The sequence below is a fragment of the Microchirus variegatus genome (assembly GCF_963457635.1).
Source record: "Microchirus variegatus genome assembly, chromosome: 13".
In the NCBI taxonomy this organism is placed as follows: Eukaryota; Metazoa; Chordata; class Actinopteri; order Pleuronectiformes; family Soleidae; genus Microchirus; species Microchirus variegatus.
Window position 1 is genome coordinate 19,797,174 of NC_139814.1, and position 27,913 is coordinate 19,825,086.

A 27,913-nucleotide genomic window follows, 5' to 3' on the forward strand; every position below is an offset into this window, starting at 1 on the left:
TTGCGTTTGCAGCGCGGTCTCAGCCACCGTTCGACTCTTTTGCATATAAAACGTACACGGATACGAGAGATTAAATCCAGAATATGCATGTAAACAAGAATAAAATACATAATTAAATACACCGATATTGTTTATTAAACCTGTTCATCCTGCAGCCTCCCGAGCGCTACGTTTCTCAATGAAATAACAGCGAGAGAATGTTTTTCGGAAAAACACAAGGTTCCTCCTCATCCTCATCGCTAATTGGGGCGGCGCTAATAATAAACAGTCATGCATATGGATATCAAATTCAAATACCTGAATCTGAATCAATTCAGGGTAAAATTATTCCCGTCGTTATTTCACAGACGCCGCGGCGCGTCATCGATCAGCGCTGTAATAAATATGTAATCAATCCATTATCTGGACATCACTGGAGGGCAGCGGCTGGGCCATGTTTGATTTCTGATGAAGATCATGCAGTATTTATGTCCGGCTGTTTCTCACTGTGACCCGAGTTTCAGGGGAAGACACGAGCGAACGTGAATTTGGATTTAAGACAGTCGCGTGTCATCGTGACACAGGAGCGTGTGGATTTCTACAGTGCGGAGATGAAGAGGGCAAACACTGTAAACATTGCACTCAATTACATTATGCTAAACGCCAGCTTGTTAGCATTGTCACTGTGCCACAGCTCAGACGGGGGCAGAGCCGACAGCGAGACTTCAGCCTGGTCTCTAATCCCCCCCGCTCTGTTTATCTTCTCCAGTCCTTCTGATGAACTCTTTGTCTGTCGCGGCTGATGTCGTACAGGCCCGTGTGAAGTGCGCGGCGGCTCAGGGCCTCTAGAGGGCCTCGCATGATCCCGACTTTGTTGTTTTGTTTTGCAACCCTCCCATTTATTCGGCGCGAGGACACTGGACTGTGTCCCCCCCCTGTGGTCGGGGTCAATTTTAGTGTGTTCAATTAACAATGAGCTAGGGCTGAAGAACTAATACGGCAATAATATGGCCTAGTGCAAAAAGTTCAAAATGTGTGTCAAATTACCATTATATAATCATCTATACACATGAATGAATACACGGAAATGAGAATAATCATTTATATTATTATATATTTATAAACACTGATGGACAGTGTAGGTCGTGGACGTCGGTCCCCACTAAAGGGAACAGGCCAGAATTTGTGTGTGTGTGTGTCATTTCATTAGAAGGAGAGGACAGAAGCGGTCGTCTCTCAGGAAGTTTAATAAAAGTGCGTCTACGTCAATATTCTGTACAAACACAGACGGACAGTGGACTTTGGTCCTCACTAAAGTGAGAGGACTTTTTAACCATGAAAATATGACAATATAATGGCAGTACGGCCTACATGTGTGGTCAAATTAGCATTTTTACATTCATCATAAACGATCATATCATATTCTACAGACTGAAGAAAACCTCTCGTTTCTCACAGATCTGCAACAAATATATCACACGGCAATCATTTTCGAAAATACGTCGTTCCAAATGAAAATGAGAGTAATCAGCGCTCGTCGCAATTAGATATTCATTCAGAATTGCTCAGCCCTACAGTGAGCAGTGGGGATTGGGCTCCGTGCTCCAGGGTTTCCCCTGCCAGCCCGTATGTGTCTAAATTCATTACGCTTGTATGATTAATTGACTTTAATAAAGTGTCGGGCTGATTATTGGGTCGTTGACGTGATCCACAGAGTAAAAAAAAAATGTGTTTGTGAGCGTTGTGAAGAAAAGACAGCGACGCGTTTGTAGCAGAGGTACATGCTAACAGGTGCTAACAGGGGGTTAATTAAAAGTAGCATTAAAAAAAAAACTGTTGAGTCAGCTTGGATTGGCGAAGATGGAGGTAACCATTTCCTAAATTCGTGATATGATTTAAACGAAGGAAAAGTTTTGCTTCAATCCATATTTCTTGGCATTTTGGAGTGATGAGGTTTAGTAAGAGCGCAGACCTCTCTGACCAGCTGCGCAACTCTGTGCCTGAAGAAGCTGAAATATTAAAAAAACCGTGAGAAATCGGATCGACATGCAGAAGAGGAGCACCTTGCCATAGGGAATAAGTGTGTTTGTGGTGCGATGTCTGGTCCTCTCTTATGGATGCAGACGACCCAGAGGAGCGACGTGCGTGACCATAATTCATGCACGAGCACAAATCCTCGCCTATGAGGTCTGTACAAGGCTACATTCCTGGTGTGTCCTTGAAAGGCAAAAGCACATGTTCCTGTAGGAAAATAGCGACTGAGAACACGGCGTTAAAACTGAAAACCACTTCATACGACTCAACGACGCATCGGAGGAGCCACAGTTAACGTAACTCCTCTGAGCTTTGTCGGCAGTTTACCGTTCACTGGTGAGCGACTGCACCTGCTGTCACTCTACTTTGCCCGAATTCATCCTAAAGACGAAGGAAATAAAGTGGAGAAGAAGAACAGACTCTTGCTGTGAGGCTGCAGTACCACTCGTGGAGAAAGAGGGAGACATAGAGCAGGACTGTGGCTAAACCAGCTCTGTGTTTGTGCACACCCATGTTGCCTCACTACAAGTTTGTTGATACCAGAGCGTTAAGGTCCATATTGTGTACAAACACTGATGGACAGCGTAGGTCGTGGACGTCGGTCCCTACTAAAGTGAACGGGCCAGAATGTGTGTTAGTGAGGTGCATTATGTAATAAATCTAAAGCAACTGGCCATAAAATCCTCCGAATATGTCACAGAGACTCAGGAATAATGTTCACAGCTGTCGAGCAACCACGGGTTGCCAGTTACGTCAGAAAACGAAACCTAAAAGACCTCTGTATTTTGAATTTGAATGTAGTAACCGTTTTGGCCACATTCTTACATATGGCACCTTTAATACAAGTGCATCTAAGTTAATATTCTGTACAACTTTGGTCCCCACTAAAGTGAAAGGACTTTTTTTTACCCATTAAAATATGACAATGGTGGTTCGTAACACACTGTTATCACTTTACAGGGACTATAATGTTTGCATAGTTTGAAGCATCCTTGTGTTTTTAAGGCAGATGGGTGGTGAAGAATGGGACAAAAATGCAAAAAGCAGTAGCATGAAATGTTGGCTTCGTCTTGAGGACAAGCTCATTTCTAAAAGGCAATCGGGGGCTGCTGAGTTTATTTTGCGGTGACTCAAACGAACCAAGGTGAGGAAGGATTTTTGAAAAAGCGCTGACAAGTCCGGAAGAGGCGAGACCTGGAATCAAGCATTCGAACGACCTGACGAAACAACGCGGTGGAGGGAGCAAGAAGAAGAAAACGCGCAAATGTAACCTAGTGAAATGAACGGGACACTTTCAAACTTTATTAGCCGCAGTCAGAACGGTCGACAGACGCCAGGCTAACGTCTCACTTCAAGGAGACGCGGCGACGCTCAGATGTGCAGCCGACGGGACTTCAAGCCTCTAATGAAGTTTCTCTGAACGCTGCGTGCACTGTTCTCCTCCCCCGAGCTACCACGCAGTTTGACCCCCTCCCTCTTTCTCTTCACTCACACATACTCATGTGCAGACACACACACACACACACACACACACACACACACACACACACACACACACACACACACACACACACACACACACACACACACACACACACACACACAAACACACATTCCAGCATCTTCATTAGCAATTCATGAGCGGCGTCTCATTAGACTTTAAGTTTTACCATAGGCCTCTGAAGTGTATGGCTGGAGCACTTATTAATATTTCATAGTCTCCTATTGAGGAGCTAAAAACGAAGTCGACCCGCTTCCTCTACAAAGTGACTTGCGCTCTTCTTCTTTTTTTTTTTAAACCCCCCTCCTTATTTCCCTCTTCGTTAGACTCTCTCTCTCTCTTTTCCCGTCTCCTCACCGTTCACTCCTCTGCTGTCGCTTTCCCTCTCTTTAGCTTCCTCGCTTCCAATCCTTCTCTGCCACACAGACCTTAACTCAAACTGACTTAATTGGGCTGTCTTTGTTCTGGGAAATGTGGGCATACCTTCGCCTTCCTTCTCGCCAGCACAGAGCGAGAGAGAGAGAGAGAAAGAAGAGGAGTGAAGGGGAGGAGGAGGAGGAGGAGGAGGAGGGAGACAACAGAGGAGAAACCTGAGTGAACCCTGGTTGCTCCATGAGTGCCATGCTCGGGTTGAAGGGAGGAGGAGGTGGTGGGGAGGCTCAGGGGGTGAGGTGGAGGGGGGAGGATGGGATGATGCGAGTGTGTGTGATTGTGTCAGTGTGGAGGGAAGCGTGAGAGCGAGAGGGGGAGAGAGACGCGGAGGGGAGGGGAGGGGGGGGAGTTCGCAGCGTTCTGACTGTCTGTCAGACTGTCAGACAGGAGCTCTGCCCCTGAAACAAACCCATGCATGAATAAGTCAATAAAGACATGTCTGTGTTGTGCCGTGTGTGTGTGTGTGCGTGTGTGTGTGAGAGAGAGAGAGTAGAAAGAGGGAAGAGCATCGGATGAGGCTAAGGGCGAATCATGGTGTCGAAGTTTCTTGTTTCCCAGCGTCTGTGACAGTGAGGCAGACTCCACATTCCCTCAAAGTTAGAAACAGATTTAAGGAGAGAGAGAAAAAGAGAGCAGAGAGAGAGAGAGAGAGAGAGAAATCAAAACCAGAGAATGGGAAAGAGAAGTGCTTGGAATTGTTTGGGACGGTTACAAAATCGCTCGCACGAAATTGGTTGGAATATTCTCTCTGCCCTCTGTGTTTTTCTGATTCATTGTCATGACGATTGGATTCATAAATTTAGGTGAAACTGAGGATAAACATCTTCTTCTTCTTCTTCTGGTACACCAGACTGTCCTCATGTCCTCCTTCACGACATCCACGAACCTTCTCCGTCGTCTTCATCTGACCAAACCATTCCCAACCTCGACTCTTTTACTATTATCTCCAAAACGTAGCTGTCCATCCTGGTCACTCCCACACAACCAAAATCTCAGCATCTCGTCACGTTCAGCTCCACCTGCCGTAGTCTCAGAGTCAAAAAATCATAGCAGGTCTCCTCTCTTCTTCACCTCTCTTGCCCGCCGTCCATCGCTTCAGACCGTTGACCCTCCGTACCACCTGTCTCGCTGTCATTCACACACGGCTGTCTCCTTCCCACTGACCTTCATTCCTCGTCTCTCCAGTGCAGACGTCCACCTCGCCAGACTCTCGTCCAAATGTCCCTCACTCTCAATACACATTACAATATCATCTGCATACGACACGATCCACGGAGACAATTATCTAATTGTCCGGGGCTGGGTCAGCTCTACGTAGACCGCCATTTTGGGTCACCAAGTTTTGACAGTCGCCCACAATGGACAGACTAAACATGTTTTGAGTTTTGATGCTAGCCAAAGCTAACGCACAAGTCACCATCAACTTATTTAAGAAGCAAAAACAGAAGAAATAAACTCCTGCCGAAGTTTCAATTTGCTATTTTGATTCGAAAAATCCTGGCTTACAGAAAATGAAAAAGTCAAATGATAGAAATAAATAAGTAAAAAACGAAAATCCTGTCCACTGTGGAGGCTGGTCGTTGTTGTTGTTGTTGTTGAAACTGAGTTTAGGACAGAGTTCATTTCCTAAACTTAATGATGGAGATAAACTGTAGTAAGTTTTGACTTTGCATTTACACATAGTTGACAGCTGCCTCGCCGATTCTCTGTCTGTTTTTCCTATTTCCGTCGTCTCCGTAGTAACCGCACACTGTCCTCCACCCGGCTCTTTCACTACGACTGATCTGTGCTACCTTTTTTTTTTTTTTTCTCGCAAAAAAAGTTTGATAATGACTAGATTTGAAGAAACTGCTCAGTAAACTGAAGAGGGAGAGATTTTAACAGGAGGACAAGATATATGCTGTTCAGTTACATCAATTATAAAAAGTATCTACAGGAGAGCGACATAAGAGGAATTTATGTGCAGCGTCTTTTATAAACGCATCGTGTTAGATGGAGACACATGTTGGACACATGCACAGATGTGAGGGACACTGTTTGGACATGCATCTAAACCCACTTCTGAGGTCAAAATTAGTGTAGGATTAAATACTCAGTATCGATTCCAACTCATGTATAACATACATAACATAACGTAAACTTGTGTCTGAAACTATTAGGTTTGTCTTGAAATGTTACTTTTTCTATTATAGAGCCCATTTAGATCGAAATCTCTTTCTTTAAGGCGACCTGGCCGAGAGGTGAGCAGCAGCATGTGTCATGGTAAAAATAAAAGAGATTTAGGAGACAATCATTTTGACAAAAAGTTTGTTTGACAGTTAAAGTGCCGGAGTCGAGGTCACAGTAGAGAATTAGTAGTAAATTTCCGGGCAGATGTTGAGAAAATACAATTTTAACATTTTTAAATCATTGTTTCTTTATTAACAGAGCGGTGTTTAGTATTTATAAGTATTTATAACATACAGAACCCATTAGAGTAGATGGAATAAACAGCTCCTGAACGGGAATCCAACTGACAACAGGAGGACGCTCTGGTAGCTTTGTAAAGTGGCACAATGTCAGATTTCAACCTTTAAATTATCATGTTTTCCATTATTTAGATGGTTCATGAACTCACAACAGAGTGAATGTCAGGTCTGTGGAAGTGTGAGCAGGTCTGCATCGACACGATGGAACAAAAAGAACTTCGAGATTCTACTTTTTACGGCATGCGTCACAGATCTTTCGCCGTTTTAAATGTTAATTTCTGATATTTAGCAAAAAACACACAAGTCTGTGTGGCCCTCACAGATGTCCCTGGAACACTCTTATATTTATATTTAGCATCACATTATTCACCAGAGTTGAGCGTCCAAGAAGCTGCTGCTGCTGTTTGTTGACGTGGCGGCGTCGCCACCATATGATACAGTCATGGTACGACTTAAATAGGAGCTTATCATTGATTTTGAGCATACAAATATACATTCGTGACAGCCCTATGGAGTACTCTGTATTTGAGAAATTGCAGTATGGCAGCCACACATGCCAGGAAGGAAGTGCCCTGAGTGTAGTAAAGGTGCTGATAATCCACCGTCGGCAGCTCCCAGGTTTTGGTTGCTTAGTAACGACGGACGCGACGGAAGGCGCCGCGTCACGACCTCCTACGTTAAAAAACCCCACCTGTGGCTTTTTCCTGCTTTTTTTTTTTTTTTTTTAATGGGTTTTTAAATGCTGCTCATAAACGGCCACTATATCGCGATCGATGGCCTGCAAAATGGACGCCCCGCTGCTGCTTGACCTCGGCGCGACCCGAAACAGTCCGATTGGCTTCAGGCGGACGACGGCGCTGACCTCCGGCGCCGAGTGGAGATGATGTTGAGACCCGAGAGTTTAAGTGTTCATCATATATCGTATCGCAGTGACGCAATTACAGCTCCCCTGACGCACATGTGCTCTTCAAGTGTGACAAAACGGTCTTATCGAAAGGAATGATTTAAAACGGAGTCCGGGAGAGAGGAGGAGACGTGAGACGTGGACGAGAGACAGTGACACACAGTGAGTGAAAGGGAGAGAGAGAGAGAGAGAAAAGGAGGATGGAAACAATTCAGTGTCCTTGGAAACCAATAAGGCTAATTTGAATTTGAGACTGAGGACTTTTTCTCTCTTCTTTTGCCTCGTATGACCTCCTCCTCGCCTTTCTTCTACTCTACCCAATCAATTTAATTCTCTCTCTCTCTCTCTGTATGTGTGTGTGTGTGTGTTCATTCCTCCCAGATGCTCTCTCCTCCCTTCTCTCTCTCTCTCTCTCTCTCTCCCTCCCATCCATCGTTCATTACAGCTCGCTCTCACCAAAGCAGATTTCTTTCCATGACGGATGGTCTGTGTCTGTAAATGCTCATCCCAAAGCTCTGTCTCATCTTCTGCTTCATGTAGTGAAGTGAAAAGCCGAGAGGCGGGCGGTTCACCCGGGGACATGCGTGGCATTAAAGGGCAGGAACTGAAAAGGGGGTGGAGGGTTGTGGGGTTGTCGGGGGGGGGGGGGTCTGGTTTTTCTTGGGGGGTACTTAGCGTCACTTTGTCACTGCCTGGATCTGGTTGCGGTGAGCTAATGCTAATGCAGCCACCACATCAGCCCTGGGAAGGAAGAAAAAAACTAGTGTTGTGAAGATTTTCTATCCGACACCTCCCCCCTTCTCTTTCTCTCCCCCCCATCACCCTCCTTCCTCCTCCTCCTCCTCCCCCACCTCGCATTATCTCAACACTCTCTGTGCTTCTCCGACGAGCTGGATGCCTCGCAGGCAAGTCCTTCTCTCTCTCTCAACATCTTCACCATAAACCCCCTCCAGCCTTTTCTCTCCTCACTCCATCCTGCCCTAACTTTTCCTCCCCTTCTCTCTCTCTCTCTCTCTCTCTCTCTCTGTCTACGATGGTCAGGTCTCATGGGGGAAGACAGTTGGCAGGATGCAGGCTTGCTGCCATGGCAACAGGAACCCTCCCTCTCCCTCAGGTCTCCTTAGCAACTAGTAGCTTGGCTTTGTAGTAATGAGCCGGCCCAGCATGGCATGCTGGAGAAGCACGAGATCTGTGTGTGTGTGTGTGTGTGCGCGTGTGTGTCCTTGTATTTGTTGTCTCTTTAGGACCTTTTTTCTGTCATAAAACACACTGACCTTGTCAGGACCAGTAGTCCTCATGGACTCCAAAACCTGGTCCTAATGAGGCAGAACCTCATCTGTGAGGAACTGGCTGAGGTTAGTCTTGTCAGAATTAATGGGAAAAGAAAATAGCTGTGTGTGTGTGTGTGTGTGTGTGTGTTGTGCACACTGTCAGCGGAGGGTTTTGACTCGTGCTCAAACGTCAATTAATATCAGAATCAGAGTGAATTTATGGCCTGTGATCAGCTCAGTTGCTCAGACTGAATCTGCTGAATGGAAACAAATATCTCATCCTGGAGTCACGACAGTCGACTCCTCGCTAACGCGGTTAGCAGCCTCTGATTTATAAAAAAAAAAAAAAAAAACTCTTGACAGACTTAAAAACAGCACATCTGCTGGGAACGTAGGCTTATTTTATTATATTTGTTTGGTTTTTTTTCTTTAGAGCTGGATGATGCACTCGCTGAACCAAAGTCCGTAGAGAAAATCAGTGATTTTCACAGGAGTTGTTAATCCACTGCTGCCTCTGTGTTAAACTTCAAACGTGGTATTTTGTGACTCCTGTGTTTGAAATCCTTTGTTCGGATTCACCTCAGCGACACATACTGACCACACGAGGCAGCAGTGGAGCAGCAGCTAATGTGTCAGCGCGAGCTAAAAACACAGATTTTCTCTCTGGACTTTGGTGCGGGAGAGTGAGCGGTTTACAAACTTCACTTTTTAGTTGAGAGAAGCTGGTGATGTAAGTATATCCTTCATATCCCCATATTTCAAAAAAGCTAAACTCTTTAAGTCTATCGTTGTTACCTCCACCAAGAGGTTATGGGTTTATCCATTTAGCTACTTCCTGTCTACAGTTTTTCACGGCACAACCTGATTATTATATTTACATAAATCTTATATAATATATTAACAGCTATAAGAAGGTGAAGTTCTATACAGATCCAGAAAGCTCTTCTGGATCCAGTGGATGAAAATTTGAGGTTTTGTGTTTAGATCTTGTTATTAGCGTATCAGATACAGTAAATCGTTTAATCCGGTGTCTCTTTCAGCTCGTGACTGTGGATCAATGCAGGTGTTGTGGCTGTATCTGGCACGCGGCGTGAGTCAGTGTGTGTGTGTGTGTGTGTGTGTTGGATGGATGTGACAGCTGAAGTGTTGAGACGGGGCGGGTTTTCGCCCCTGAGACCTGATGACAGGTGCGATCAGGCCTGTTTGTCAGTTTCTCCTTTGGCTCCCACAGGTGTCACAAAGCTCCACCTGGCGTGTGAAAGCTCCCCGGGGGGGGGGGGGGGGGGGGGGACCAGAGACATGGAGGTGACTCCCTTTACGAGCGCGAGTCAAAGGTGGAGCTCACAAATGACATTAACTCTTGTTTGTTAGAGGCAAATAATGGAAAACGCAGAAAATATGATCACGAAAGATTTCATCGTTATGATGTGAATTAGGACAGTAGTGTCATGTTAATGCAACACAATTGCCTTTTTAAACTTTAAATATCATGCAAACTTCACACATAAATGACTAGTAGGTATAAAGTGTAAATAGATTAAAAGTAATTTACAAGAAAACCTGATTTTGTTTACTTTTGTTTCTATCATGATTCTATTTCTCAACACTTTGTTCAATAGAAACCGACATGAAACGTAAAGTATCATCTCATTTAAAGATTAATTATTAGGAAATGATGTTCAAAGCTACATAAAAAAACTAAATTAAACTTGCTGTCTGACTTGTCCTCGCCTTTTCCTCGTAAAGTCATTTTTGGAGATGATCCAGTTTAGTTTTCTGACGTGCAGATGGTTTTCCATCTGGAAAAAGTCTTCGTGGGAAACTGAATTCACTCACAGGTCAAATGACTGTGTAATGCACGCACGTGGTTGAAATTGTCTCTGAGCTCCATTGTGCTGCTGCTGCTGTTGTTGTTGTTGTTGTTTTCTTTGTCATCTGGCTCGTTGTGTTTCACTTGTTACGTCACAATTCACTCACACACACACGCACACACACACGGTCAAAAATCCCTAACTTTAGTCTGAACGAGACTTCACTGCAGAGGTGGACCACATGTAGCACACCCCCCAACAATTGTATGTGGTCTGCCACTAAATATCAGGATATAATGAGTTATCTTAGTATGAATTAAAAAAAAAAAATTTTTTTGCAGCATAAATACGTTAATATTGTGAACTACATATCGTTCCATATCAAAACAGACACTTTTATTTTGAAAATCTGAGAAATATAGTCACTTTACTGACCCCCGACTGATGCTCACTGGCCCCCAGGTCCTTTGAGTTTAAGGTGGAAAGTACTATAAGTAATATCAAGTAAGTAAAAGTACTCTTACTTTGATGAAACTGTACTTAACTACAGGTGAAATTACTGGTGTAAAAAAAAAAACTGAATAAAAAGCACGCTTGCACTCTCTTGCATCACATGCATCACAACTTTTTAATCTTACTTATTTGATGACGTTTCGGCCTTCAGGCCACCTTAAAAAATACATTTTTAACAAAATGACTGGTGTTAAATATGAACGTGCACTAAAACACAGACTCTCAAATCCAGCTTCTTCACAAAATGAAGCTGCAGAAGTTCTTTGAACTCTTAACCCAGTGAATAACAGGAGGTAATATCATTTTATTTTATTTTATTTGTTACACTGGGACCATCAGAGCGTCATTATTTAATCCTCTGGATTTTTTTATTTTTTTTTTCTTACCAAAGAAAGTGGTACCGAAAACACAAAGCGTAGATGTGATTCAGCCTCATAAAAACCTAAATAAAATAAAAAATATGCAGGAAGCGCTAAAAGAAAGCAGCTGTTTTATTGATTTTGGTCATAAAAACCTCTTCTGAAAATCATTATAAAAATGAATAGCTCATAGTACAGTTCAGATATCTGAGTGTGTTGGGTTTTTTTTTTATCAGGTCAATCAAACAAAAAGAGCAACTTCCTCTCGTTTTATTTGTACACAGCACGGTGATTTTAGTACTGCGTTAAAAAGCTGTATTTTAAAACAGCGGTGGTCCTCAGAAGTGGACAGGAGCTAAGAGTTGCTGGACTCTGGGCTCGTGCCCTGAGGACCGGGCATCTCTGCATGGCACGCAGGGAGGATTTTCCGATCCCCTGCCCTGCTTTCAGATGCTCGTTAATCTGCCGGCTCTATTTTTATCTGCCCTCTCCTCGCGGCCCCGGGGCTCTCTCCGCCTTCTCTCACTCCTTATGTCCGTCCGCAGAGGGACAGGCTGCCTCGCCAGCTCCAATTAGAGGCTTCTCCACTGGGGGACTGGGCTTGCTGTCCGCCCCTGGTGCCTCGGGGCTCTCCTCTCGTCTATACCTTTCCCAGGTTAGCCTCAGATGACGCCTCGCTCCCTTGCCTGCCTCTCCTCTCTCCTCTGCCTCCCCCCGCCCCCGTCTGCCACGTCTCCCCCTCCTCGAGCTCGTGGAGCTCCGCGGGGAGCGAGCAGGAGTGAAAGGCCTTCTGTCGCCTGAGGGCTGGCTCCAGTCCCTCGGCTCTACTTTAAGGAGAGGCTAACCGGCGCATCTTTCAGGAGGCAGCCTCGGCGCGACTGCTGCAGACACTAACTGTGATCATGCTGTCACCGCTGCTGCCACCGCGCACCTGAGCCCGACGCCAACACCTGAAACACCGTCACAACTCCAGAGGCTTTGATGAGGTTCACAGGTCTCATTTTTTTTTTCAAACGACTAACACACCTGTAAAACCTTCAGGTGTGTCATTACCTGATCATCTGCACGTCTTATTGTAGGTTCAGAGATGTTAAAGGTGCGTTATGTAATAAATCTAAAGCAACTGGCCATAAAATCCTCCTAATATGTCACAGAGACTCAGGAATAATGTTCATATAACAAACAGAACTCACCAACAACAACAGTACAGACAAAATATTTGCATTAAAAAAGATATTTTGCAGACTGCAAGTCATGTTTTGGCATGTGGCGCCACCTACTGCCGTCTACCAATCATCACAGTCAGTAAAGTCTCAGCTGCCGAGAAACCACGGGTTGCCAGTTACGTCAGAAAACGAAACCCAAAAGACCTCGGTATTTTGAATTTGAATGTAGTAACCGTTTTTGGCCACATTCTCACATATGGCACCTTTAAGTAAAATAATGAACAGGCTAAAAACAAAACAAAAACATCTATTAACCTGATTTTCAAAATAAGAGCCACAGACTATGGCTTTTTTACAACGTCCTGTGTAAACCTTTTGACTGTAAAAATCTTATTTTCATCATATCCGTTGTTCTTTTAGTTAAATCTATAAGATAAAAAAATATATATAATTTTTAGCTTTACTGCTGTGTGCGCTGGTGTAAACAGGAAGCTGCGGTCGTTTGCTTAGTTTGAGAGAATTCCACTAACGAGGAACAATGGCGCCGGAAAGTCAGAGCAGGGGTTTGTGTAATGAGACGAGGTGATAGTGAAACGCAGCGGAAGTGTTAATGTGGCTCTTCACTGACAGGTGATAGTCGATCGTTATTTAACTGAAACCAAAACTGGAATCTCTTTTTCTGTCCAAACTCAAAATGCTGCTAAACAAAAGTATTTTAGATAAAATTTACAATGAATAAATACAACTGTGGTTCTTCTATGCATCCATCCATCCATCTGCTGGTCTTTGAAGCAGGGTAAGATCCTTTCACGCCCACTTATTTATACATAAATAAAAACAACTAGAACAAAGAAACGCTGTAATTATGTAAAACTGAAACGCTATAATCGTGTTTTTATTTATCGCCGAGCAAATAACACACGACGAGCAGCTGTTTGTCGACAGACTCCGCCGTCTTTGTTTCTGCAACGCTGTCAATCAAAAACTGGCCCCGCCTTTCCCACAGCCCTACCCACTGCTCCCATTGACTCCCAGAGAAGCCGAGCTTCCCTGGAAGTGATGTTTTTGCCGCATTTGTCCAACTATAAGTGAATAAAACCCTATTCTGTGTCGCTGAAGCTGAGCTTTAAGTGGTGGAAATTCACGTAAGATCCGTCATCATCCGCAATAAACAGCTGATTCTGACTCAGAACATATTTAACAACACTGGCGATTGTGCGTCTTTATTGAAAGTAACTGGCCGATGTCGGCCTCCACGATCGCGTCCCCTTGCGTGTTTTCCCTCTGGATGTTTCTGACCCACTATAGTCCCGCTCCAGTCTCGACTCCCACTTAAACTGGGCTCTGCTCACACCTTCTTCCAACCCCATTAATCCCTCTGCCTCCCACTCCTTTATTTCCCTTCAAAGAGACAAGCACTGCCTGCGACATCAGTCACAGGAAGTGAATCTTTAACGTCGACTAATTTCCATCGATTGCCTCCAGACAGGCTTAGCAGACGAGACCCATTCCCACACAGAGCCTGGCTGCTCTCATTTAAGTCTCCCCGCCTGCAGAAAAATGCCTCACAATGAGCGCAGTCAGTGCTTTTATCTTCTCCCCCGCTCCTGCTTATTATCAAATAAATGTGCGGCATGAAGAGATACCCATTGACAGGACCGTGCGTAATGACTGCTGGCTGTGTGAAATGGATTAATAAATAATGGTCGAGTGAGGGGGAAGAAGCGGCTTTGCCTCGTCCCACTACTTCTCGACAAGGCGGCGTTAGAACCAAATCCCCGCCGCGCTCGACGGGGACTGTGTCGGACCGCGTCTATCGGGAGTGCGGCACGGAATTTAAAACATTAGCCTCCTCTTGACTGTGCAGGAGGATGTGTCGTAAATTAGAGGTGCGGGCTTCTTAAAATGTGAAGCAGGGAGGACTATAAAAATCCACTACACCATGTTCTACCGGGTCCTCTGCAGAAAGCGTCTCCAGGAGACACGACTCCTGTGAGGATAGAGAAGTAAAAGCAGCTCATAAAATTGTTCTGGAGCAGCAGAGCTCGCTCTGCAACCTGTTCCCCCCCCCGCCCGCCCGCCCCCCGTCTGGGCTGCTGACAGAGACGCAGCAGAAGGTAAATCAGTTTCCTCTTTGCTTCTGCTTTCACGCTCTCATGAGTTTTGCAATAGTTTGAACGCGGACACACACACACACACGCACAAACACAAGCACACACACACACACAGTATCCTGCAGCAGCTCAGTCAAACAGGCGCAGGATCATAATGTTGCAATTTCTGCAAAAGATTCCACACTTTTGACCACATCGTCCGCAGACTCATATTTATGTTCTTTATTAGTGTTTTTTCAGCCGCGCCAAAAAAAATCATGTTTAAGTGAACATTTGAATTAAAATGATCTTGTTAATTAGAAATGTAAAGACACACACACACATGAGAAAGACTGTGAGAAAAACAGTCTTTTGGCAATATTATGCCCTTAATTGAGAAATAGCAATGAGCAATGTTTTGAATATATATATATATATATATTTATATTCGTTGAAAAAGCAGGCTTTTATGCAAATGTTCTTGTTAATTAAAAAAACAGCAATTATTTGAAATACATATATATATATATATACATATATTTTTCAAATAATTTCTATATGTAAATTTCTCTTAATGTCCAATAAAACAGCAAGAAATATGACCTTGTAACCTGAAAAAAACAGCACTTATTTTATTTTTTATTTCGTTTTGATTCTGAAATGTTATTATATATACAGTTAATTTTATATGATTTAATTAAACTTAATTTCGAAAAAACTGCCATTTTGTTTGGTTAAAAGTAGCTTGCTAATTGAGAAAAGCTGATTTTCTTGAATAAAATATCTTGGTACATGAGGGCGAAAAGTCATTATTTTTTAAAAAGGTTATCGTGTTTTCTATAAAAGTAACATTTCCCACTTACACAAAGTGAAATACGGCAAAATCCTTCTTCTTTTTTGTTGTTGTTGAGCACACAAACACCAGAGGACCTTCTTGTTTTTAACAAGCATACTCGTCCATTCACTGTCAATGACATATTACTTCATTCATTAACACTCTGGGCTTTGTGTATATTGACAGCTTTATTTATTCTTTTTTTATTTTTTTTATTTGAAGAGTTGTTTCTTAGTGTCGCCTGTTGTGAACCAGAGGAGCTTAAACAGACTTTAAACCCATGGACGGAGGCTGTGAGAGCCAAGTGTGCTGTGACTGTGCCAAAGTAATACGTCTGAGACAGAAGGTGAAAAGGTCTCAATCTCCTTAAAGCTAGATTAAGGAGCAGCTTGATCAAGGCGTCTTAAGTGCTTCATTTTGGAATCAGGATCAATATCCGCTAAGAAGAATTGAGCTCGGAGCTTGGGTAGGTGGCGCTGATTGAATGGAGGCTAATGACTTTTCTGAAGCCCCTAAACACCAGAGCAATGGCTCATACTGTCCGTCCTCTGTGTGTGTGTTTTCTTTTTATTTTCTCAGTCCAGCTATTTGTTTTTCTTTAAATTTAAGTGGAGAAAAGGATTAATCTGGTTGTCAGGACAGGTCACGCTCACAGAGAAAAAAAACATGTGGCGTGGACAACAGTGACGTGACGTAGACCGGGTCAAATCCAGATTTGTTTTTTTCCCAACGCCTTGTGCTTGTTTTCAATAATAACTGCCCGAGCAGTTACTGTATGTGTGTGTGTGTGTGTGTGTGTGTGTGTGGCAACGCGGCGGCGGCGCCCACCCTCACTCAGTCGCCATGATCCGACCAATCCTCAGCAGCCGCTGTGGTTTCAGGGTGAAACCCAGCTGAGGAGTGCCCAGAATTAACCAGGATTAGCCTTGGATTGTCGGGGATTACTCGGGCTGGAGAGAGATTAAGCCTGATTGCCAGTTTGGGGCGGGCAGAGGGCGAAGTGTGCGAGTCTCTGTGTGTCAAGTTAATAAATACTGTATATTTATATATATGTGAGTGTTTTTGCATGTGTGTTTACTGTAGAGTCTGGACGAGAAACATTATTTTGGTGTAAGTTGTTCTGTAGAGAGAATATGGAGTAATATAAGAGTCATTATTGGGATTATGACGTTTGCCAACATATATTCCCAGCAATTTATTTACAGTTTATTTATTTACAGTCTCAAAAAAAGGAAAAAAAACTGAAAGAAATCCCATTTGTACTAATTTTAATGACCAGATTGCAGTTCTACAGTTTAACGTTAAGTAATATAAGCGTTAATATAATGTAATTTAAGGGTTAATATAATAACGCTTTATAATTTACTGGGTAATTACCCAGTATTTTGGCCATTGTTCTTACCTTCTAATTACAGGTTAATACCAAGTAACACATTTCTGTTACCATATATTTACTGGGTAAATAGCTAGTAATTGGGGGCTGTAGCTACCTGCTTATTACCAGCTTATAACCCAATAATACACTAAAATTCACCATATAGAAACCAGGTAAATACCCAGTATTTTTGTTTACACTTATTGGTCTGTATCCAGTAATGTCCAATAAACATGTAACAAGCTTAGTAGCTCCTGGATTAAAACTATCAACTGTAATTCACTGCCGCCAGAAATGTTTCTGCGGGCCGCCATTGGCCCCCGGGCCGCACTTTGAGAACCAATGCTATAAGAGAACGTTTACATCCACATGGCTTAGTTTTCATTGAAAAAACACAGAATATCTGACAATTTGAAATGCAAAAACTGAGACATTTTTAAAAATGAGTGATGTTTTTCTGCTCACCCGTACCATGAAGTGTATTTTTCTTCTATAGTTTGTTTAGTTCTCAAACCTTTTAAACCAAATGCCACCTGAGAAAATATCGATCTCTCTCAGTAACACCACGATCACCAACGCTGGTGGTGTAAGTGGATTTATTCTCTCGTCATCCTCACATATACTTCACACGCTGGTATAGTGACATCAGATTAACTCTCAAAATTCCTCCGCTCCACTCCAACAGTGTTCGTGAACCATGGATTTAGACATTCAAACATTCCCTGACATTGTGAGAAAGTGTGCATACACGGGCCATTAGCTAACCACCGCTCTGACTTTCCCCTCGACTCAGTAAAACCAGCCGAGTGTCAAGATCAAACCCAGTCGTCGTGTAAATGTGGAGCGGTGGTGGTGAAGTGAAGTGCAGGTGGAGGTGGATTCGGTGCGGCAGGTTCCCTGTAGAGGAACGGGGGTGGATTTGCAGGGCAACACACACCTCCCTCCCCCCCCTGAAACAGTCCATCTCCTGCTGCATTAGCAGAGAGCAGTCAGTGGGCACAGGCCGCTCCGCTTCAGAATCAGTCTTCCTGACAACTTAATACGTACGGTGAAGCACGGACGGGCAGCCGCCGCGCCGTGAAGGGCTGAGACTGAGGCCGCAGGAATGATTTCAGTGATCGGCTCGTCCGCTGAGGCCGACGGTGGGAACTAAACTGTGACATCTCCTGCTACAGGACCTTCCATTAAGAGAAAGTGAAAACTCCACTCCCACCGCGTGTGACTGCCACACAGTCACACTCAAGCTGGAGTCAGTAACTTTTAATGGCAGCTACATTCAAACCATTGTCAAAGTAATGGGACAGCGGCTATCTGCACCCAGTGAGCAAATGGGCTGACCCGTCGCTGGATTTGAACCTACAAACTCAAAACACTGGCTAATAATCAAACACCAACAGCGTTGACGTTCAGTAGGACGTAACAATCATTTTGACAATATGTCGCCAACATAACGCAAATCAAGCGCTCCCTGACAACATGCCTGCACATGCTGCTGTTTCCGTCATCACGCAGCTCCAATTCATTCAACGTCAAAGCCACAAAGTGAGGACATTTTGGCTGCTCCTCACATCTTTTTGGTCTTTTTGGGGGTTAAGACCTGGTTTTAGGATAAGGGTAAAAGTTAAGGTAAGGGATGAGTGAATGCATTATGTCAATGAGGGTTCTCACTATGAATGAAGCACAAATGTGTGTGTGTGTGTGTGTGTGTGGGAGAGAAAAGTAGGTCATAAAGACCACACTCTTTTAGTAATTACTCAAAAGTCCACAGGGGGGCATTAGAATTTCCACAGTGGTGCTTTAATCATCATTATTATAAGCTCAACCAAAATGTTATGTTTTTTTTTTTTTACTCTATGTTCATGTTTTTTCTTCATCTGTTTCCACACAGAGTTTTAAATTAAATGGCCCAATAACCACTGTAGGTTATACATTTAAATTTTTTTTTTTTTTAAATTGCCTTTGTTTCTTAATTTGCAGCTTTTGTTGCTCATTTGTGCAAGTTATGAGCGATAATCATTAGTGACACATTGATATTAATGAACGTGTTGGTGCTCGATTACCTACGGAACAGCAGCGTCAGTGGCTCCACGAACGCCGTTCTCTCTGCGTCTGAGCAGCAAAAAACCCGGAGAAGTAAGCGACGGACGATGGATGAAATCGAGATTGTCGAGATTCAGGAGTTTACGGATGGGAGTTTACCGTCCCTCAAACAAACCAAATACAAAGGAAAAATCCCCAAAACGTGAATGAAAAGGAGCAGACGAAAAAGACCAATCTCGTATTATCTGACCCTACGACACGAACACAATACAATTAAAATAAAAGCAGGCTGTTTCTCAAGTGCAATTCACAAAATAATATTCCTCGACACTAAATAGTTTACCTGTCACAGCACAAACGAGAGCAGAACCTAAACTAATGTCATTACATTCTCTCTCTCGACATTTAATTATCTTTTTATTGTAATATTAGACTTTATTTGGCTTTTCAGTCAAGATTTATTCCATAATCTGATTCCTGACGCTTCATTCCAGCATTTTTTTTTTCAAATAATAGGCATTTATTAGCAGTAGTAGTATTTTCTGTCACAACAGCTGACATTTCCCTGACCTTGAAGGAGCCAGAAACTTCACAAATCTTCACCATAGGCTGCTCACTTTGTATCTGGTATGACAAGATGTAATCATTTCTTCATCAGGTCATAAGTTTTATCCCCAGAAAACAATCCATTCTCTTTATCTTTTGAGTTGCATTCGCTGCTCACAAAGAGAACAGAATGTGGCCAAAATGATCTTTTTTCTTAAAGGATTTATATCTTGGATTCATTCTTACGCACACTTGACCTCGACTATGCTTCTCGTAAATCGTCGCTCATTGTGCTTTTTTTTCTTCTTTTTCCATCACGTTACAGTCCTTCAAAATGAATACACAGTCATGTCAGAGTTTTCATTCTTTTAAATACAAGCGCTTTTGATGAATGACTCCAGTGGTATTTTCTACAAATCACCTTTCGGACCATAAGCGCTGCCGTGACATGTAAACCAGTAAAAAAACGACTGACGTTTTTTGGAATCCGATTGTCAGCGGCAGATGTGTTTTTACAGTCTCGCCGGACTGAGTGATGCTCTTCTGTTTTAAATTGGCAGCATCGGTCAACGTATCCCGGCCCATCAATCTTAACAAACTTTAGAAAAGAACGAGGCTTGGCAGGAAAATGGCCGTAACTTAAGCTGCGTGACATAAATCCTGATCAGGCTCAATGACGGCACCCGACACACACCAGTATGTATATACATATATATTGATATACAACTATATATATGGATATATACTGAGAGGCAGGAGTAATTGTGGACAGGTCAGTCAAAATTACTGTGCAATTACCAAATCACAAACGCTGCAATTACAATGTTCTATGGAGCAAATAAATTAAAATACATACATAATAAGTGTTCTGTTGCCCACCCATGGGAAAAATGAGGAAGTATTTTTTTTGTATCATTTATATTATGATGGTTGCCTCATAGTGATCCATAAAAAAATTAATCCATTAAAGTGAAATTTAAAGGTGCCATATGTAAGAATGTGGCCAAAAACGGTTACTACATTCAAATTCAAAATACCGAGGTCTTTTAGGTTTCGTTTTCTGACGTAACTGGCAACCCGTGGTCGCTCGGCAGCTGAAACTCTACTGACTGCCATGATTGGTAGACGGCGGTAGGTGGCGCCACATGCCAAAACAGGATTTGCAGTCTGCAAAATATATTTTTTTAATGCAATTATTTTGTCTGTACTGTTGTTGTTGGTGAGTTCAGTTTGTTATATGAACATTATTCCTGAGTCTCTGTGACATATTAGGAGGATTTTATGGCCAGTTGCTTTAGATTTATTACATAACGCACCTTTAAACGGGGAGTTTGGATAACGCTCACTCTAATGCACCAAAGTCCATAGAGAAAAAATAGCATTTTTCCTTAGTAAGGAAACAGGAGCTGCTGCTCCGCCGCTGCCACATTTGTTAAGATTTTTGTCGCTGCGGTAAATCAAAATGAAGAATTTCAAAGACAGAAATAAAACAAATAAGACGTTTAAAGTGACTGATGGAGGCAGCAGTGTCTCAACAGACATAAAATCACTGATTTTCTCTATGGGCTTTGGTGTGGGAGAGTGAGCGGTTTCCAAACGTCAGTTTCTCGTCAAACGGCGACAGCTTTTTCCGTTTAATTAGGTGAGCCTTTTGTGGACCGGCTGTTTTTTTCTGGCGTTCTCCCCCGCTGGCAGCCATGTGTTCTGGTTCTCGGCGAAGGCGGACACTCGCTAGCACCCACCACGCTAACAATGTCAGTCGTATAACGTGTAACGTAACGTATAACATTTGATTTATTTGTTTCGCCGTCTTACAAATAAAAAAAAAGACAGATGCCACTTGTGCAGTGAGGTGTTTCTGTCACTTTGCCTGCAGTCACAGATATGAATTAAGTGGAAAACTGTTAAATCTGCTCTACAAGGTCCAACCGAAAAGCCCTCATCCATATTCATAAGTCTTCTGCTAATTTGTTGATGATTCATCGGAGCCTTGTTGCACTTCTGCGCTCAGATAAGGGGGCGGACAATTGGAACATTAGAGTGAGTAACAGAAGCAGATTTGCACTGTTAACAGTTTCAGCACAGAAATGCCCATCTAAGCCTTTTATCATATTAAACAGGGAGTGATCAGGACAGACGGGCGTAGAGATGATAGTATTTGAGGGACAGCTCAGGGTGAGATGGTTCGGTCACGTGCAGAGAGGAGAGACGGTGACTGTTGAAGACGGAGCTGGAAAAGAGGGAAAACCACAGAGAAGACACGAGGACAGTTGGTGAAACACAAGAGGACACAAGGGAGAGGAGGAAAAGATGGAGGCAGAATAGATGGAGGCAGATGATCCTGCTGAAGCAGAAGAACAGATATGTTTCTCAGTATCGTTGTCAGGCCAATACTGGCCAAAATCACTCAAATCAGCTATCAGTGAAGGAAAAAAGTGAACTGTCTTTAAACCCTAAATATGACAAAAATCCTTCACTAAACACAGGCAACGTGACATAAAGTGAGATGTCCACAGTTAATTATTGTCAGATGCTGATTTTAAAATAACATCATTTTTTTTAATCTCATCTATTTATTGGGTGTGATCCCTGGTTTCAAGTTTCAGAAATCTAGAATGTTTTTTATTAATTTTAAACGCACTATTGTGACAACACCTCTTCCACAATGTAATCATTTGTTAGATTCCGTATAATTATGGCTTTCGACACTTTTTTAAAAAGAAATATGAACGTCGACTGCCTTGTCCAGGACAAACGTCACTCTGGGACAATAAAGTTCATCTTGAATCTTGATTATTATTATTATAAAAAAAAAAAAAACATAAATAAATAATAATAAATCCAACTAATCAGCAGGTGAAGGAGCAGCCATTGTGGTTATAATTGCAGCTCTAGTTGCACAGAAGCTTTTTACTGACACACACACACACACACACACACACACACACACACACACACACACACACACACACACACACACACACACACACACACACACACACACACACACACACACACACACACACACACACACACACACACACACACACACACACGGCTGCTAATCACAGCTTGGTACAGGTAGTGAGGCGTTGGGAGTACCGGTGATTGAGCCTCCCTGGTGGATTGGAAGCAGGAATCTGACAGACTCAGATAAAAGGCTGTTTGGAGTTGCCTGCAGCATCAAACACCATCAATCCCCCACCACCACCATCACCATCACCAACTACTCCCCCTACCCCCCCCCCCCCCCCACACACACACACACACACACACATCACCTCCACTCTCCTCATTTCTCCCTCTTTTTTTTTTTTGGTTTACTCTGTTGCCATGGCTACGCCCAGCCAGAGCCGTCACGTCGAGGAGGAAACCTGTCAGGGTGCCGCTCTCGGATCACCCGACGCCGGTCGCCTTCCGCTGGCGAGGAGCCTCTTTCTTCCACGCGGTGTGATCGTCCAATCGGGCTTTGATTGTGTCTGTGCTCCGTGGCGCGGCTGCTGCACAGAAGTGGAGTCGGCCTAATTTGTTGGCAAATGTTGAGCATGTGCCGACCTGTTTTTCTATTTTTTTTGGCGGGTACCCTCCTGAAGAGCAGCAGCAAATCTCCAATTTCCACGTCTGTGAAGAGTGCCTAGTCAAAGCAGTGTGATGTGAATGGATGATAGGGTGAAATTACCTGCGAGTGGTCGTGCAGAGAGAGAGAGGAGGGAGGGTGGGTGGGTTGCATGCGGACGGGGGCTTTGCTACACGCTAACAGTATTAGTGGCGAGGAAACCAGCCGGATCTGAAAACCCACTTCAAGCTGAAAATCCCCCTGTAAACATTTTGCCACAAACCTATTACCCGCTGTTGTGGATGTTTTCATATTGCGATGCAATAATAAAGAGCTGTCACCACTTTTTTCACTGGCAGTCCATTTCACAGCTGTGTGGGTCCGAGTGCTGCCTCAGTGGAGGGGAGGATACGTATGCTGACTGTATGGACTGATGTGATGGCTGAAGGGTCGACCGATGCCGCGTTAACGTCCCCACCTCAAATTCCCGATCAAAGTTAAAAAAAAATGTCAGTCAATATTATGATATTCCAAGAAAATATGCAATAAAACATTCATTAAAAACATTTAAAAGATAAAAAAAAATACTCATCTACTACATCTTCAATTACCTAAAGGCTGCAGCGAGCGTTTGTTTTAGTGGACTTCATACATGTTTGCTGAAATTTACAAGGTTCACTGAATGCACCTCATGTGCTGGATCTCGTTTTTGTTATTAATCATCAGGAGACATTTTGTCCACCTCTTTATTTGCACTAATTTTTTGAATGAACGAGGTGCTGTTTTACTAATAAGTTATTTGACTTTGTGTCATTCTTTATTTTGACACCAATATTGAATGTAAATACGATAATAATGTATTATTTTACTTTATTTTTTTGTAGCTCTTAAATCGTGGTTGCACTTTTGCATGTTGCAATTTTTTTTTATTTTTAAATCATCATCGTGGTTATAATAAGTGCACCGTCTGTCATTTTTGAGTAGGCTGACACCACATTCACCTCTTAGTATTCTGCAGTTTGGAATATGAGTGAAAATCAACACAAGATCATTCTTCTGAGATTGCTATCATTTAAAATTCTAGCCAATATAAGGGTGAGAACATGCCAGGCTGAATTCCCCCAGAAGCATCACGTAAAGGGCCCCAAAATCTAATTTTGCTTCAACAAAAGTGTCCCTGAAATGAACAAATAAAGCCCTCAAATTTTTTCCTCCATGCGTTACAAGCTGGTCGTAACCACGACTGTGGACGTCTCCACATGACAAGAGAAGGAGGCTCAGCCATTGGCCAGGATCTGCCAATGCTTATAGATCGTAAAATATCCTGTCGGAGCCAATTAAACGGCTAAAACGATCAATCACTCGACCTCAAGTGAAATATAAGCTGAGCACAGATCTGCATCTCCTGCTGTTTTTCTTCTTTTTTTTCCCCCTCCTCTCTCTCCTCATATTTGCCACATCTCTCAGTGTGAATGGATGAATGAATGGATGCCGGAGTGAAAAGAAAGATGAGGGAGGTGGAGGATGAAAGTTGTGTTAGGTGATGAGAGGATGGATGTGGAGAGGAGGAGAGAATGAGCGATGTCGTGATCAAGAGACGCTGGGACTCAGAGAGGGAGATGAATGGGGCTGAGAGCAGGAAAATTGGACAGGAGGTGGGGGGTTGAATGAAGATAGAGAACGGCTCAAGATATCAGGAGACAGAGATTGTGAGCTATGTGCAGGTAATAAACAAGGCAGAAATAGATGGATATCTCAAGGGAGGAAAAAGAAAAGTGAGCCATTGTGTGCATGAGGTACAAGTCGCTGGGTTTAGGCGGAGTGTGTGTGTGTGTGTGTGTGTTTGGTTTCTCCCGAAAGAATATAAAAAAGGGGCAAAAAAGAAAGGGAATTGGAGACGGCGAAGGCGGGAGATGTGGAGAGTGTGTGTGAACAGTGACACAATCAGAAAAGATTTGGATGAACATGCCGTACTTAAAGTGACTTGGCCAGCTGAGATGATGTGTATCCCCCGCTAAGCTCTTCCTTTAGGCAGAGTCTTAGGTCTCATCAATTCACTCCAGGTTGGCCCGGGCTTCAGATGCTGCTGCTGCTGCAGAGCCTTGGATTAACTATACATCCGTCACTCACACACTTAAACATGGGTCTGGAGAGGCTTATCCTATAACTCCACCACCGTCCCCACCCACGCTGCACTCGCCCACAACCGCTACATCCACTTCCCCCTCGGAGCGACTCGCAGGAAGACTTCATCATCATCATCATCATCATCATATAGCAGATATTTACAGTTATGTTAATTGTGCCGGTGATTTTAAAAGAGGTTAAATGAGCGTGTCCCTGCCTTCTTCTCTCTTCTCTCCCTCCGTCTTCTTCCAGGCTTGTGCATGACTGTTTCTTTTTTCACTCTGGTGCTCTTCCAGAGCTTCTCCTGCCAAATCAAACCCCCCCCCACCCCCACTCCTCTCAGTTCCCCCCCACCAATCCACCTCCCTCTCCCTCTCTGTGTCTGGCTGGATCTCTGGCTCTCATATTTGGAGGCCCCTGCAATCGATACAGGCTGTCTGTGATTGGGTTGCCTCGCGTGATTCATTTCTGTAACCTTGGTGATGGTTTGATGTGGAGGCTGCACCCATGTCCATATTATGACTCAGTGAGCGCGTGTGGAGAGGAGAGGTTGGTCAAGGGAGGTATCGATTGGTCCTTCACTCTTTGCTCTCCTCTCCATCTCCCCCTCTTTATTTATCCATCTTTTTTTCTCCCTCCTCACTTGCAATGCAGCCTTGATAGTTTGGCCATCATTTGAAATTACTTTGTGTTCTCAAGAAGTGATTATTTAACCCTAAATGTTCCCTCGGGTGCTAATCTTAATCTCTTCTATTCTCTCTCCCCCCCTCTACCCCCAATTTCTCTCTCATTCCAGAACTCAATCAGACACAATCTGTCTCTGCACAGTCGCTTCATACGCGTGCAAAATGAAGGGACGGGGAAGAGTTCCTGGTGGATGCTGAACCCGGAGGGTGGGAAAAGTGGAAAGGGACCCAGGCGACGCGCGGCGTCCGTCGACAACGGCACTCGCTACCTGAAGACCAAGGGTCGCATCAGCCGCAAGAGAGCAGGAGCCATGGGCCTCGGGCGGGGGCAAGGCCAAGGGGGTGGGCCGGCGATGCAAGGCTCTCCAGAGCACGGCACTCCAGCAGGGAAAGGAGGTGTGGGCATGGGGGGTGAGGAGTACGACACCTGGACGGATCTCCATTCCCGCACCTCCTCCTCTGCCTCCACACTAAGTGGCTGTTTGTCCCCAATCCTGGCTGAGGCAGAGGCTGATGAACCAGAGGAAGGTGGATTATCCTGTTCAGGCTCCCCGCGGTTGTATCCGAGCCCGACCAGCACCCGTTCCCCTGCCCTGGGCACTGGGGGCCACTGCCCCACTGTGGAACTGCCCCAGCTGACTGACCTGACAGGGGCGATCAGTCTCGATGAGAGTGGCTACCCTCAGCCACCACAAATCAAATGCAACGGTTATCCCTATGTGCCTGGGCCCAAGGCAGAGGGCACTTACTGTGGGCCTATTTATGGACAGTCTTCACTGGGCATGCTCCGGCACCACACTCCCATGGAGACCATCCAGGAGAACAAGCCAGTCAGCTTTCAGCGCCCACTGAGAGGCTACTCGGAGAATAATGCCCTGCAGAGTCTGCTCACCGGAGGTCCTACATACTGCAGCAAAGACACAGTGCTGGGTCAAGGACGGGATACACACACATTAATAACACAGGGACCCAATGGTGTTCACAACCAGCACAATCAGAATCGCAGCCACAATCACAGCCAGGAGCACGCCCACACTCCCAGTCTACACAATGGACACAGCTCGGTCCATGACCAGAACACAGCCCACCATCAGAACCACAATCAGGGTCACAAACACCAAGCCAGCCTCGACTACAGCCACAAGCCGCACCCGGCCCACGACTACGGCGCGAGTCACGAGCACGGTCACAGGAGCAAAGTAAACCCCAGCCACGACCACACTCCGCGCTCCATGCACGGCCACAGCCAACATAGCGCTGTGTCCAGTGGGCCTCCGCCGCAGGCCATCTCTCCACGCGTTAGCACCGACATCCTGCAGCCGTACAGTCTAAAAACCTCCAACCACTACGGGCCGCGACCACACCTCCCGACGTCGCCCGCCCTGCCGCCCAACCCCGCCGGGGTTATGGACGTCCCCCAGGATCCCTGTCGCCTGGCGTCTGCGCCTCACCCTCGTCACCAGCCGTACCCAGGAGCTCACCATCAAGGTATGACCAACTCCTGGCACGGCTACTACCACAACAACAACAACCACCAGCACGGAAACGCTGGTTACCAGGCGCAGCAGCACCACAGTCGAATGGCTGCCAGCCTGGAGATGGAGAACATACCTAATAGCCTGGACTGTGACGTAGACTCGATCCTGCTCAATGACTTTATGGACACTGAGAGCATGGACTTTAACTTTGATGGCTCTCTTTCCCAAGGTGTGGGCATGGGCATGGGCATGAGCTTAGGGGCGTTCGCTTGCCCTCCATCAGCTCACAGCAACCAGAGCTGGGTGCCAGGCTGAGTCCTGGTCCCCTGGGCTTTGGATAGACACAAAAAACTGGAACTCTCAGCCTCTGGGCCAGGCTGCTGGTGGACTGTGATTCTCCGAGACTGTAGAGCAAAATAACTTGTCATTTTTGTTTCCTGGGGACTCCCTACACCATTACATTCTACTTTTCCTCCTGTTTATAAAGCTTTCTGTCTCCATATTGAACCTGCCGCCAATGATCCCACAGCTTATCACCACCTTGTTTATGCCCTTCAATTTTTTTCTCCTCTGTTTCTTTTTTTTTTTTAATCTCTCCTCCCAGTCTTGTCCTCCTCGTCCTAAGCTCTCAAGCACTTTACATCCATCCTTTCACACAGATGCAGTAACACAAAGACCAGGCAAAGTCACGTCACGTGTTGGCTTAAGTTTAATGTATGCAATCCACTTCACTGTATTA

The 27,913-nt window shown here is 44.4% G+C and overlaps 1 protein-coding gene across 1 annotated transcript in view; it reads left to right on the plus strand.

Moving 5' to 3' along the window:
* Positions 1 to 27,489, plus strand: part of foxo6b (forkhead box O6 b) — a gene marked incomplete at both ends in the record, with an annotated part of 48,687 nt that extends 21,198 nt beyond the window's left edge. The window contains one exon of the mRNA XM_083900261.1: positions 25,807 to 27,489. Coding sequence (XP_083756387.1) covers positions 25,807 to 27,489 — 1,683 coding nt within the window. The remainder of the gene's footprint in view (positions 1 to 25,806) is intronic.
* Between the last annotated feature and the right edge of the window lie 424 nt (positions 27,490 to 27,913).